General features: G+C 36.0%; 1 protein-coding gene across 1 annotated transcript in view; it reads left to right on the top strand.

Moving 5' to 3' along the window:
• DYNC1I1 (dynein cytoplasmic 1 intermediate chain 1) overlaps positions 1–15522 on the top strand; it is a gene marked incomplete at its 3' end in the record, with an annotated part of 339428 nt that overhangs the window by 316879 nt on the left and 7027 nt on the right. The window contains exon 16 of the mRNA XM_079712020.1: positions 2993–3118. Within this exon, the coding sequence (XP_079568146.1) occupies positions 2993–3118 (126 nt within the window). The remainder of the gene's footprint in view (positions 1–2992; positions 3119–15522) is intronic.

Here is a 15522-nt window from a genome sequence, read left to right as displayed (position 1 = left end):
TTGAGTCATTGTATCTTGCAAGATTATATACACCTAAAACCACTGCCAAATAGTTGTCTTTTTAAAAAACTTTCCATTTACGTCTATTTTCCCCTTTTGGCTACCAGAAGTGTATGACAAGGACAAGAGTTATGTAATGAAGCATCTTTGGAAATAAAGGGCATGAATACGTGCAGTGCCCATCATTTCAGATGTTGAAATGTTTATAACATTATTGCTTTTATAGAAAGGTGTTATTACTCTACGATGTAATGGTTTCCCAAAGTCTTTCATCACCGTTGATTAAAATCATATTGTTTCTATCTGCTAGAATAAACTCAATTCACTCTAAACAACCAAAAACACATTTTCCAGATTGATTTAGGAGACCCAGTCAGAAATCAGATTTAGTAGAAGTGAGTTCAGGTGATACTCAACTATGATGTAATGGAGTGTTCTACCAAGTCCATAGTAATTCCTCTGTAACTCTTCTCCTTTAGTTTTGTGTTTTAATCGGCTTTTTAGGTAAAACAAAATTAGTATCTCAGCATTGCCAAACGTGTTTTCCCTTCCCTCGCTCTAGGTATCAAGAGACAACCACATAAGTGTTTTATTGCTAACCATTTTTAAAAATTGTTACTTGGCATGCAGATCGTTTAGTTTTGCGGTGATCGTAGTTCTGCTTTCACAATAATAGTAGATACATTGAGTCTGATTCAAATCCAGTAATGAACTGAACACTTTTTAAAACCCTCATTTTTGCCTTCTATCAAGTTGAATAAGATTTTTCAAATATCTGTCCGATTAGGAATTAGGTTAAAAAAAAAAAAAAAAGAACCTGAAGTCTCAGTGTTTCTTTGTCCTTGTTCAAAATACTGTGCTTTTAAACCAAGTTATTCCGACTGCTCCTATGCAAGGATAGTTCATATTCACCTACTTCAGTGTCACTGACCTCTACACAATGTAGTAAATTATGTATGTACATCCTGTCTTTGCAATTAAAATGATTGAGTCTTTAAAAAAATATGAAAATATATATGAAACTGAGATATAAGAGTAAGAAAGCTAGAGACAATATATGGATTATTTTCATTACAGATTCATCAACTTCTGAAAGCTCATTACTGGTCAAACTAATAAAATATATTTTTGTCATTTTCTTCATGCATTTGATAATTCTTTTAGCACATTTTATAGGCTGTGATAGCCTTTTTTTTTAAAACCACTTATAATATCTATGAAAAGATATTTTTAAATGGTTAAATTATTAATTGTTCCAGTTTGCTACTTTACTTAATTCCAAATAAATAAAATTCTTTAAAATGTTTTAGGCATAATTTAAAATGTATCAAAAAATCACTTTCTTTTGAGTATTTATTATATTTATATTAAGATTAAATACTTTTTATTCAATTTTTGAGATTGTTCACAGATAAAATCTGATATTAACTAGCGTTAGAGAAAGTAGGATCCTGTATGATCTCTCTAAATTATGGAGTTAAAAGTTAACTCTGAAATTCTATAGCTGAATCGCAGATTTCTTTGCTGAGTAGCACACTAATAATAAAGTGCATTGACAGAATTATGGCCCAAACTAAATTCATATTGTTTTGGCCTTTAAAAAGTTTGGTTAAAAATTCAGTCTCCAGCACTGCACAGCAGGTCCCTTTATTATAGAAATTGTGTATTAAAATAAATAAATAAATGAGCTGGGGATGTTTACATTTTTGCTGTCAATTGACATACAGTGGTTTAAGCAGGTAAAAGAATTTTTATTGATTTCAAGGTTAAGTTTAAACATAGATTCTTACATATGATGGAGTTTTTATTGCTATTTTAAAGATAGGTATTGGGTCAGTAATGTCTTATAAACAGATGGTTTCAATTCCCTGAATAGCAGAATGCCAGGGGAGCTAAGGCACAGTACATGTGGTGTTTCCATCCTAATAGGACATGTTTATTAGACACAGGTCTTAAAACAGTGGCATAAGATGATGTTGGTAGCCCTCTTTTCACTATGTATTTTTTTCCTTTTTTGTTTTAACATTTACCTTTTTTCATTTTTAATGGGCTGTTGTCATTTCCTATTCAACTTTCTTGTAGAAGGCTTGGAGATCTGATCTATCAGTTATAAACTTTCAACCTTCAAGATGAGTGTTTACACAACTGATGATGAAAACGGGTAGACCCACTAAAATTTTTTCTCCAAATATTAAGGTTCTTGTAACAAATACTGCAGGTTCCATTTCAGCACCTCTGGTTCACTTTAATAATGATTAATATTGTAATTATCAACATTGTCAGATTTCAGGTGTTTATTAAAGGAGATGTAAGGCCTTTTCTGCAAGTAAGTGCTACATTCTATCCAGGATATCACCCTCAGGACATTTTCAGAGTTATGGAGAACTTCCTACACCTTGGTATTGCTAGGAGGAAGAAAAAAGGGGGGTGGGGAGAAAAGAAAAAAGAAAGGAGAACTTGCAGTTTTGAAGTTTTTCACCTGCTTGCTTTTTCTTCTTCTGAGCATCCCCTCCCTGATGAGGTTTTGAGGGATCAATACATTTTTTTCCCCTGAAGACCCTTAATGTGACTTTTATTCCACCATATACCCCATTCCCCCTTTTATAGTATCCTTAATCTTGGTAAATCCTGAAATCTCCCCCTCCATTGATCCATAAATCATGACCTGATCAAGAAGTATCACATTTAGCTGCTGTGTTTGTATGTTGTTTGTGCACCCTGCATAATCTGAAGAAATATTTATGTCACTCACTGCCCACTGACTGTGGAAAAAGACTCTCCCTCTTTTCCTTTTTTTGTTAGTGTCTCTTCTCTCTTTAATTCAGTGGAGCATATGATTTAAGAACAATGAATCCTTTTCACCCCTGCACAAGGGATATATAGTACTTAATGCACATGCAGGCAGTGGTGACTCATCCAGTTAAATGTATCGTTGTGAGTTCGTATATTTAAATTCATATTCAGAGATTCTTTGTCCTAACCCCTTTGGCAGGTTCCAACAGCAAGTGTGGCCATTGAGGGGGCATCCGCCCTAAACCGTGTTCGTTGGGCTCAAGGTGGCAAAGAAGTTGCCGTTGGGGACTCAGAAGGCCGTATTTGGATCTATGACGTCGGAGAGGTACATGTTATTTGGTTTGGGTGTTTTGATTTTGTTTTTGTTGTTCAGTTTTTGTTTTTGCTTGTGTATTTGGTTTGAAGACCTTGTGAAATTATTGACAGCACCTTGTGGGCCCTGAGAGCCCTCTCGAGTGCGTTTGCAAATTTCCATTGACTTCAGTGGGAGTTTAGTGAGACTTCCTCAGGGCCTAATTTGGTCTTCGTCTCCACGCACAGGACCATGCGTTAGTTAGTGATTGGGCTTCTTTCAGAGTGCTGTAGAATTCCCAGCTATCCTGTGATGAAGCATGGCACTTCCCCCCAGTTTCATGAAAATGAAAAGTTTGCCAAATTCATCATGTGAACATTGAATTTGGAATTTGTACTTTGAAAAGTCAAGCTTTGGTTGGTGTGTTCAATGAAAAGGTATATACTATTACTCTTTAATTAAAAGTAGCCAATTAAAAAAGCTGAGGCGAATCAGAACTTCGTATCGTTTTCATGATATTCAAAGGTATTATATGCAGCGTATACTTCTGGTTTATCCTGTTATATGACATGTAAAGTCATTCTGAATATCATGGTACATATCAAAAGAAAAAACTACATTTTTAAAATATAAATCTCCTTGAATATTCATACTATACTTAATGTTATATTATCAGTCAATTTTACAGAAGCATATCTGTTTGTTTTTACTCTATGAGAAAGTATTGACAAAAACCTTCATTTCTGATGAGGTTAAAGAGTTATTTCTTAAAGACAAAGAAAATACTGAACTTTCAAGCAAAACAAAATCAGAGTGTTGTGTAAATTGTTTTTGTGTAATGTGAATCTAACATTTGCATTCCGGTAGAAAATATACTGCATTTGTATATATAATGTCCTAGACCTAGGGAGTGCTCTTTGAGTGCCTGGTGGATGGGCATAGCTGATCACACTGAGAAGGGTTCTTTATGGTTTCATCAATGAGCTTTCTATAATTTTGGCAATCCTAGATGGTTTGCTCTACAATGGAACTTTGATGATTCTATATGGTAGAGCTGGTTGTGTTGAAACAAGCTGGATGGTGTTTGTGTGTGTGTGTGTGTATGTATGTGTTTTAATTCGGCCAGAGACAGAAACTAAATGACTTCAGAGATGGGAGTTTTCTGTTTGGGGATGTACAACTCTAAGGAGAACAGCTAGAAGAATCTCTCATTTTCACTGCATGCCGTCTATTTCATTAGACCCCCCACCATCCCCCCACTGCCCCTCAACTACTCCTGATGTGATAAGCTGAGTCATTCTAACAGTGACAAAGACTCTGTTAATATTCATCCCCAGTGGTGAAGATGCAAATGGTCCAGTGACTATTGACGTAGTTTGGAGTCTTAGAGACAGAGAATACCCTCTGAATTAAAAATATTGCCAGTATTTTTAAAGCAATATTTTCTTCAATGAATATTTAAAATCAGGGCATCTTTTTCATGGTCTTCATCATCATGAAACCAAGCAACAAAAACACTTATTCTACATTGGTTCATTTATTAAAAAATTTTAAAGGTAGCAAAGAAGGAGAATATAAAGAAACAAAAGGTTTCTCTCTTCCTTTCCTTTGTTTAGAACAAGTACAATTGTAGGAGAGAAAATAGGTATGGAGACATGCTCAGAGACGAAATGGTAGAAAATAGATGAAATTTAAAAACTATTTTCTCCACTTCCCTTGCTTATACATAACGTCCCTTAATTCTCTTAAGACTATATGCAACATTAATTGTTTTATCCAAGAGGGCTGAAAAGCAGAATAGTCTAACAATCTGGTTTATTTAAAGTAAGGCATTTTGAAAAATCTGTATGTTGACCACAAATAACTTGTGGTCATATATTCATATATATGTAATATACATTCACACACACCACCTCTAGGCAATAAGAAAATACAACATAACATATATACAGAATTTTCTGCAATAAAGTGATTTTATAGCCATTGGACAACATTACTTGAATATGAGTCATATTTGGGGAGTATGTATGATTTTGTAAAAGTTGCTTTGGCTGATATATGGCTGCTAAAACTTCTTCCTAGGTTGTTGTCATCATTTCTAAGTTGTAAAGTGTTGTCATACTCATATTTCTCCTATCGTACCAGCAGATCAGGCTGGTTTTCATTTTTGTATTATTGCCCTTACTTTTCTAAGGGACATTACAGACTATGGAAATGTCTGCAACTCTAGGACAGTCTCACCTATTGTCTGGAGTCTAGACAGGCTATAGAAAAAAATCTCTGTGACATATAATAGGCCAAATAATTTGTAGGGTTGTTTATCCCTACAAATTCACTACCAGGAAAAAAAGGGGGGGGATATACTCTTTTATTGAGAGTAGGTAATATTATAATCTTCTAGCCCTTTTCTGAACGACTGAAAATCAGGATAAGCTTATACGTTTGAACAGTTCTTTCTGTATTGTTTGATCCTAAAAAGTAATCTATAGCTCAGAAGAACTCAGATTTTACAAGATAATTTTGTTGTAAGTATAGTTTTTCTCTTAAATTTGTAAATACCTTAAAAAATATTTATATGTATTTTGGGGGAGAAATAAAGGGGTCCTTTTCTGTTTCTCTTTGCTTGCCTCTATAGCCTGTTCTAAGTCTCTGAAGACCAACTCTGTAGAGGTTCCACGTCCTAAAAGGAAAGACAACTCCTCCAGCTGAGTTTAGCTGAAGCCCACTTTGGAGAGATGGTAGCTCATAGGCAAATGCTGCCATTACTGTAATTACTATTGTCTCGTTCACTCAACCTAGACCTGACGGAGCACAGCTGTCCTTAGAAGAGAAAGGCACCCCCTAAACAGTGCTTCCCCAGCCTTCCTAATCACCTACACTGCAGAAAGGCAGGCAGAGCGCCTTCACGGCAACCGGGCCCATTTAGAATTTGAGGTCAAGTCCAACGCTGGTGCATGACTGACGAGAGGGAAGGGGTTTAAGCAGGAAGTGATTTTAAAAGGAAAAAATACAGAGAAAGAGAAAAAATATGTCACTGAGGATCAGATTGCCAGGAGACAGTGCTACCATTATCTGTATCCAAAATTGGTCCTCCAGTCCCCATTAAAACAGAGCCCATCACCAGGGTCACGCTGGCGTTTGGATAGAAAACCTTGCTTTGTGGAACCCTCTAGGAAGAAGATGGAACACTTTCAGATAAACCTTACAATACGATTTGTATCAGGAAGTAAATGGTAGTTTTTAGAGGACACTTTGTTGCTCCATTTTCCTTGGGACCTCAGTACATAGAACTGGTGTCTGTCTACCGGAGGACATCTCACATTCGTTCTCCCATGGTTTACTTGACCGAGACCTCTGTTAGGCTGACGAGAAGTGAGGAGGGGGCAGCAGGCTATCTTTCGTAAGGTCCTGTTTCAGAGCGAGGCTGGCTTCATGGTTGTCCCACCTGTGCCGTCTTGCAGGGCCCCGTGCAGAGGAGCCCTGAGCTTGGTTTAATGCTCTGTTGTCATTGTCTTCCAGTTGTTAAGACATTTTTCAACAAGGTGCTCCATGTTTCCATTTTGCACTGGGCCCCTCAAATTCTGTATTCCCTCCTGTCCACAAGAGTATTGCTTTCAATACCACTCACAATGCAGATCAGAAATTAAAAATTTGGCCTTGACCTAGACCTTTAGGAAGAAGGAGAAATCTTTATATGTAGTACATGCCATATGATATTATTACCTATTCCTTAAGACTATTTAAAAATGTTGGATGAGAATAGCAATGACATTATATTCTAAATATGATATTTGGATATTTGGTGGATATTCTAATTCACCTCCCCACAACCCTCTTTTGATCACATCATAATTTTAACTGAAAGTATAATAGAGTTCTGGGAAAGATCTCTATGGTGCCTACTTTAGGTGGAGTCGAGAGGGGCAGCCTTTCTCTGTCCACCTCGGTGTCAAGAACCTCCTGCTGGAGGTTCTGTGACTTCTGTGACTGCCAATGGAGAGGGCTCCATTCAAGTCCAGGTAGACGTGCCTTCCTGTGAGACCTCACACTCAGCCAGAAGGGCGCTGCAGAAAGGGACTCTGGTGTCACAGTCGTTAACAATCGTCTGCCTCATCTCCTGTCCCAGCACAGTGCGCCCACGATCATGCCCTCCTCTCTTATGTACAGTTGTCCTCCATGACTTTTAAGATGATGGCAGAGAGCAGTGGCTCGAATCCAGATTTACTGATACAATTTATTATGAACTTCTGAAGGGGTAAACAGAGGATTGTGTATGAGCTCACTGAAATCACCAGATTGAGTTTGTCCATCTTTTTTTTTTCTTTCTGGTACATTTAAATAGCAAAGGCATGAGTAATATCTCAAGGTCTACGACTAAGGAGGTAAAATATAAAACAGAAGTGTTTTCAGGTAGGCCACATGATGCTTTGTTTATATAGCATACATTTTTGGTTGTTTGATTTGAGCATTGTATCTGGAAAATATACTGTACACGTTTATTTTCACAGATAGGGGTCTATTTTCTTTGCAGAGCAGGTGCTTAACTTCCATTAGCATAAATGGAAGTTACGTGAATTCAGTGAAAGACAGAGAAGACCCCTTTTATTATTTGGCTATAATTTTAATTCTATTCATGCATCTTAAAGGTTACTTAAATGGTTGCATGCACCATTTAAATTTTCTAAGATCTAAATTTGAAAATGAGCCTAGCTCTTGAATAAGTTTCCAGGATTTTGCTCCCCAAACTGTGGGATGCAATCTGTTTGTTTTGGAGCTGTATGATCCCATTAAATTAATTGAAAGATGGGTAAGATAACAAGTCATAAATTAACTACAAATATAACCTGAAAATGTTGAGTGTATTCTTCTTCAGAATACACTCACAGAGACCTGTTAATCATTGTTGGATTTTTTAAAATGATGTGTGAACACACATATTCTTAAGAATTAAAAATAAAAATTACTCACTGCTGTGGCTCTTTACCGAATAGCAAGCTTTTCTCTATATATACATACGGAGCTGATTTTAACAGCACATGGGCCAGTGAGTATAGAATTATTCACGTGTCCTGATGATTGATAGTCAGCCTAGCTACCTGTCTTTCTTGCAGATGTGTTTTACAGAAAGCCCGTTGCCACTGTTAATGCTTCATTGCTGTCACACAGATGCAGCTGTCATAAATATCCCCTAACCACTATGTTTGCTGCTTATCTGAATTAGTTAGAATGCTGTTTGCAGCACCAGTTGTGAAAGAAGCAGTTTATCTTCCACCTCCTATTATTTCTTTTTCCATTAACCTCTTCTAGAGAAGATTGTTTTCAGTTGTGATAAATCCTCATAAGTTTCAAATCCCTGATTATGTTTTTACAGTAGTCAAATGATAAAATTCCAAAATCATTTCAGCTTAAAGTAGAATCTGAAAAATAAAATGGCAACTTAAAAACTGTAATTTGGGAGATAAATAAATCTTATCGTCCCAGCTTTATTTGCTCGGTATCCCATTCACTAATTACCTAAGGAAATGTGTATTAATCTTTAAAGTTTAACCCTGAGCTTTGGCAACATTTCATATAGCTTGTTTGACATGACTCTTTGGGGCCAAAAGAATGGCAGTCATTTTATTACAAATTTTAATAAATACAATGAATTTGACATTTGTCAATGTGTTAAAAAGGCCTTGAAATTTTTTTAGAAAGGAAAAAGGCAGCAGAATATGAGAGATCAAATGCAACTGCTAAAACCGTAAGCATGAATTTAAATGTTCATTTTTTTAAAGATTTATTTATTATTTATTTATTTAATTTATTTTTGGCTGCATCAGATCTTAGTTGCTAAATGTTCATTTGAATATATTTTAAAGCTGAAATTAAAAATTAGAATGAAAAGTTTACTTGGATTCCCAATAGGAAAAATGACCTATGCAATATACTTTAGAATGATGGTCAAGGTATAATGTTAAGAGGACTATTAAAATGTGCCTCAAACCATTCTCATAGCCAGCTAGAATAAGAATAAAAGGAAAGAGATTCCATGAGCCATTTTCCTTGCAGCTTAAATAGCAGTTCTACATAGGAGCACCTGATAAACTGGAAGTACTGGGAGTCAGAAAGTGTTTGAGCAACACAAAATAAATAACAATACATGTATGGTTTTTAAGTCGATTACACGGAGGCAATAATTGTTTTGTGGAACGATTTCATGTTTTCCAGTAGGACAGTGCCTACATCAGTTTTCCACAGGAATTTGTGCTCTAAATAATCCCCCTCCGTGGGGAAGGGGGGAACGCAGAACAGAAAATAAGAAGTTGAACTGAAGTTTGGGGGTTGATTCAAATAAGAGTTCCTTAATGAAAAAGAACTGCACTTGAAATCAGTCGATTTAATTATTGTGCTCTATGAAAGCCATTATCCCCTGCTGATGACGAGCCTGATAGCATAGCTAAGCTCTGGCAGGCTCCAGAAGAGAAGGGCAGAGCCAGGCTCCGCTTACCAGAGTCCAGTTATAATCACCCAAAACACTTGTGTTTCTCATTAAATGAGTGTGGCCATAAGTTGCTAGACTCTTGAAGGTCTTTTAAGTAGTAGCTTATTCTTCAGTGGATAAACAATATTTTTATCTTTTGCTGATACTAAACACTTCTTTTGGTTTTTCCCTCCATTGCAAAGACTTTGGCATAAACTATTCTGTGATGCCAAAATCCAGATAAAAACTGAAAATCCAGATACTTAGTTCTGCCAGTAATATCTAGGTATTTGATGATATAGAAGCAAAACATTTGGGATTTTTCAACTGGACTTTTCAGTTTTTAACCTGAATTTTTATGATCATAGCCACAAACCTGTGCAGTTAAGTCAAAAGCACAAAGGCATATATTTGCATGGGCAGATTTGGGGTGCTAATAAATATAATCATATAAAATAAGCTACTTTGAAATCATATATTCATTTCCATGTCATAATAAATTATATTTGAAATAAAATAATCTGATTAAAATAGATGATTATAATTTTAGTATTAACTTGATTTCTTCTAGGGAAAGTGTAAAAAGAAAAAGTGCTATTCCAATTAATATTATAATTATTTATCTTATAGTGACTGTAGTCACAGTGGCTTTTATTTTGATAATTACATATGTAAAAGACCATGATTAAACTAATTATTATATAAATAATGTGCTTATTCAGGTAGCAGTAGTGTATAAAAATGGATTTAAATATATTTTCAAGCCACTTTTTTTCTGAATTGATAATACTTAATGACTTTTATATATTATGGAGTAGTTGATTAAGTGAAAACACTAATATCTAATTTTATAAAAACCAAATTAATGTGTGCAGAGTAATCTGCAATATTCAATGAAATTAATATATCCCATTTTGGTGATAAATGGTCTTTGAATATAAACCTTCTGAAACAAGTATCAGTTTGTATAATTAATCATCTTTATGATTCTTCTGTGGTTTCAAACTGTCATCTTCAATAGCAGTTTGGATTTTGAAGCAGTCATTAATTATAGTGTTAATTTTTTTTATGTCTAACAAAATTGTGTTTAGTTTTAGAATTTCAAAACTGCTAAATTTTATCTTGAAAAATTACTGCTTAGAATAGTAGCCTCAAATCACAGCTTAGACCAGCCCGAGCATGAAGCTGCTTCAGTCATATGTGAGTCTAGATGAACACTGGCGTGTATAGATATGAAGAGTTATTTGTTTCTTCTGCGAGTATGTGTGTTACTATTGGTATATCTAAAATAGAATATGAAATCAAATATCTGCCTATACATGTTGATGTATAAATATTTATATGCCATATAGGCTGGACTTGGCAAAGGGAGGAAGTGAATGAATCATTATATTCTACTTTCAAGGAAGGTCTGCATGAATTTTTGAGAATGTCAGTTATCAGAACATCTTTTCCATTTTAAAACATGAATTATTTATCAATCATTTAGGGAATATCAAAGCTTAACATTATAGAAGAAAGTTTGCACTCTTACTTTTTAGGCTGGCAGATAAAACTGATCAGTGGTCCATTCCCTAAGATCTTTGTCCTCATGGCCAGCCAATACTTTCTCAACATCTAGACAGGATCTTCTATTTTTATTTGTCTTGGCATTAAGGACCCGTAGGAAAAAAGTGAACATCTTCTAGTATCCTAAAAACTAGGCACCCTTTGACTTAGGGGAAAAAACCAGTTTGGCAGCCCTCCTTTGGCTAATCACATTCCTCAGGAGAGTTTTTCTGATCTTTAGAGTGCCACATCCACAGAAACGTAGGTACTTACTTGCCAGTTGTCTATTTGAACAGGATAACCTGGCCTAGCACAGTGCCTGGCACATAACAGGCACTCAGTAAAGAATTCAGTGAATGAATGTTGCACGTGTGAAAGTTGAAGGTTAAGGAAAAGCTTAATGGTGTGAAGCGTTCAGAGGGCAGCCTCTACATTGGCTATAGATGAATGGACAGGAAAAATAATCGTTTAACTATATTTGCATGGTAAAAGATACCTAGAAAATATATTTAGAAAAGAGTGCTTGTCCTTCCTCTCCAGTCTCTATCCCAGTCACTCTCCCCTCCTTTGCTTTTGAAAGTGAGCAGTTGGTCACTAGAGCTAACAAAAGAGGAACAGTTTATTCAAATAGTCGTCAAACCACTGGAAAAATGCTTCTTTTTCATTGGGCTTTTTTTGGACACTATAGATATGGTAAATCATGAACTACATTATAAAAATACCTCTTTTATGCCCAAACATTCAGTAGGAGGGAATGACATTTCTTTTATTACCTTGGTAAATGTTTTTAAGATGTTTAGCAATAAGCCTTCTTTTTGTCAAAACTGCTTAGATGCAGTGGTTGCTAGAAATTTACTAGAAAACCTATAGTTAATATCAGAAAGAGAAAGGATACATATGTTTAGTCAGCTGGTATGAGAGATCAGTTTGAGTAGCATATGCTTTTTCATTTCCCTGTCAGTTTCTTGATCGTTTGTGTTATGGACAAAGAATGGTAGTGAAGTTTAAAAAGTTTATTTTCCATTGTTGCCCATCAGCCAATGTTTTTAGCAATTTTTTCCATCTTTTGGACAGAGAAATAGATTGTTCTAAATAATAGAAAAATAATGAAGACATTTCTAAAGAAAAGAGAGTGACAAGATTTTAATACAGATGTGAACAAGGTCATCTTTAAGCCATAGTGAATTAACTCTTTTTCAGCTGTGTGGGTTTTTCCCCCCTCAGGTAAAAACTTCAGAATTTTGTCATGCTTCCCATGATGCTAAATTTTAACATGAAGAATAGCTCTAAATGTTCACTTTTTAAGAATGTTTAAAATTATTTCCTTCAATGTTTGCTGGCTTATTGAAATTGATATAGACTCGTATTTGTTACTGTTTACTTTTGACTTTTATGTCCTAACTTTATTTTTTCCTTAATTGGGTGGTAATGGATTTTTGAAAAGTATTGTTCTAACAAACATGCTATAAAAGTCAACCACTCATTAAAGATACTAGGAAGAGAACTTTAGCAGAAAGATCTCAAGCTTCATGGGTGGATAGAGGGTTCCCTTAGATGGGATTTTCAGAAAAAAGAAATTCTTTCTTAACCAAAAAATAATCAGATATCATCAGACTACCACAGGTTAGCATGATGCTAAATTTCACAGAAATTTTGACCTACTGACTGGTAACAGCAGATGCTACAGAATGGAGACTAATGTAACTTCTACTTTCTGGACGTCTCTAAAACTGCTCTAAATACTAAGTTACCACACAGTATATCTTTTCGTGGTGGAGCACTGTAGTATACTTATATGCTCTGTATACTGCATTCTGGCTTGGAATTTTGGTTCGTGGTTTCATCCATTGTTACCAGTGATGCTAGACTCTCCCAAGAGTTAAATACAGTGGAGCTTGGTCTCGTTCTGTTCTGGCGGCTGTTTCATTGCTTATGACCTCCCGCTTTGCTTCCCTCTGTGTGTGTGTGGCAAAGGGAAGTGTCCTAAAAAATATAGGCTTTCTCTGAACTCAAATGTGTGTTTGTACACCAGTAAGTTCGCAATCTCCTGAACTGGGGTGCCATTAACAGTTGTACTTTTTAAAAAGCTTTTAGAGCTTAGAAGGGTTTAGCAGTTGTTCTGTGGAAACCCATGTTCACGTCCATGGTTTCTTTCAATGCATTAGCAACAAGGACAACAAAATCAGTGTGCATTAAAGTGAAAAGGTAATTCGTAAGATATCGTTTTAAACAAAACTTTCGTTTTTAGGTTAATACAGGAGCTGAATTGTGTATCTCTTTGGACTCTATGGTTAACGTAATTGTCTCAGACTTTTTTTTTTAATGACTCCATTTAATTGAAAGATTACAGAGATGCTGCTGAACCACACATCCTGGAATATTCATCCTGAAACCTGGAGTCCTACTCATTTTAATTTGTTTGGTTTCTCAGATACGTTAAGCATGGCACACTGAAATTACAGAATGCCTTTCTGTCTTAATTATCCAAGATATTTTTAAAAAGTAACCTGCTTTTATACTAGGCAATGCCCGAGACAGATACTTTTAACATAAAAAATACAGCACTGGGCTGGTAGGAGTTACTGCAGATAATGCAGCTATTTAAAATCAGCTGCTAGGTATTATAAGCCCTTTAAAATTACTAACAAATGAGGGAGGCTTGACTGAGGAATGTTTAGAATGGTTAGCCATGTGCTTATAAAAAGGGACCCATGAATGATATTTGTGTGCTTAACCCTGGTTATAAAGTCATTTGATTTTTATAACAGCATGTTCAGTGGTTACAAGGCCTTACAACTTGAGCTAAAAATGTAGACTCCCACCATAGAAAGTGCCATAAAAAGGAAATAGCTTGGGCTTCCCTGGTGGTGCAGTGGTTAAGAATCCGCCTGCCAATGCAGGGGACACGGGTCCGAGCCCTGGTCCGGGAAGATCCCACATGCTGCGGAGCAACTAAGCCTGTGCACCACAACTACTGAGCCTGAGCTCTAGAGCCCACGTGCCACAATTACTGAAGCCCGTGCACCTACAGCCCATGCTCCACAACAAGAGAAGCCAGTGCACCACAATGCAGTGTAGCCCCTGCTGGCTGCAACTAGAGAAAGCCCGTGCACAGCAATGAAGACCCAACGCAGCCAAAAATAAGTAAATAAATAAATTTATAAAAAAAAATTTTTTTTAAAATAGCTTGACAAAGCTGTATTGGTCATATTTGAAAAATGAAAAAGATGCATGTGTATGTGTATATTTACAAGGAATAATTATATTTGAAATTTGATTTCTAAATTAACAAAATGTCCTCTGACAGGATTTTTCTTGTGATCTGAAAGAACACTTTCCCCACACCCAGTTCGTGAAACTCAGTCATACATTTAATAATAGCTATCTAGGAAATGATTTGTATGGGTTTTTAAGAAAGCAAATATCAAATCTAAGGTGTACTTCTAAAAAAATGCAGTGCTCTATGTAGGTGAAAAGAAGAAAATGGAAGAAAGAAAATAGGGAAGGAAGCGAAAAAAGGAAAAAAATTGGAGGAGAGGGAATTAACATTAAGAAGGAAAAATATAGGGCGAACAACATCATCTATCTGGGGTTTATAATGTGCCAAACACTGAGCTTAAGCTTTTTATATTTGGGGGGAGATCTTGTTTAATATTCACAATGGTCCTAGGAGTTAGTGGAAAAATTCCTTTTTCTCACAAATGAAGTGAAGATATTAAAACATACATTTCCTAAGGACACCCAGGAAATTATTGGCAGAGCTGTGAAAGAAACCATATCATCTGGGTGCTGTCTGAGGTGGAAAAAAGTCAACCCTGGCTCCATTCTCAAAATCTAGTTATCGTGCAATCTGTGCCTCCCTTTAGGTACACAAGAAGCCCAGGCAGGACACCCAGTGGTTAGCCTAATTCGTTATTTGGGGATGGGGTAGGGCAGGCTCTAGGGGCACCCTCCATTCCATTCAGGTGGGGGGCAGACCCATGACACAGCCTCAGAACTAGGGGGATGAAGGGGGAGGATGAAAATGATCAATTTTCATGAATTTTTCCACAACTTTTGCACTTTTGCTTTTTATTTCTGACCTTTACATCTTCCAGGAATCTTAGAAGATTAAAAATATTTAGAATTTTTAGCAGGTGACTCAAAACACATTACCTGCCTGCCATTCTGCCATGGTATGCTGGCATTTCCTAAAGGGGTGAGGCTCCTGATTGCCCACACTGACATGCGGTAAGTTACATGGTCTTGAGCAAATCATTCAGCTCCCTGTCCTTCTGTTTCCTGTCAGAGAGAGGTCTGCTTCTTAATGTCCTCACATAGCAAAATTAGAATTAATTCTTAAAGCAAAACCACAAAAATGATATTGAATTGATATGTATGCCACTCACATATGTGATTTTTAGGAACATGTTCAGCTGAGCAACTG

The sequence above is a fragment of the Hyperoodon ampullatus genome (genome assembly GCF_949752795.1).
Source record: "Hyperoodon ampullatus genome assembly, chromosome: 9".
NCBI classification, from domain to species: Eukaryota; Metazoa; Chordata; class Mammalia; order Artiodactyla; family Ziphiidae; genus Hyperoodon; species Hyperoodon ampullatus.
This window is presented reverse-complemented; position numbering and strand designations above follow the sequence as displayed.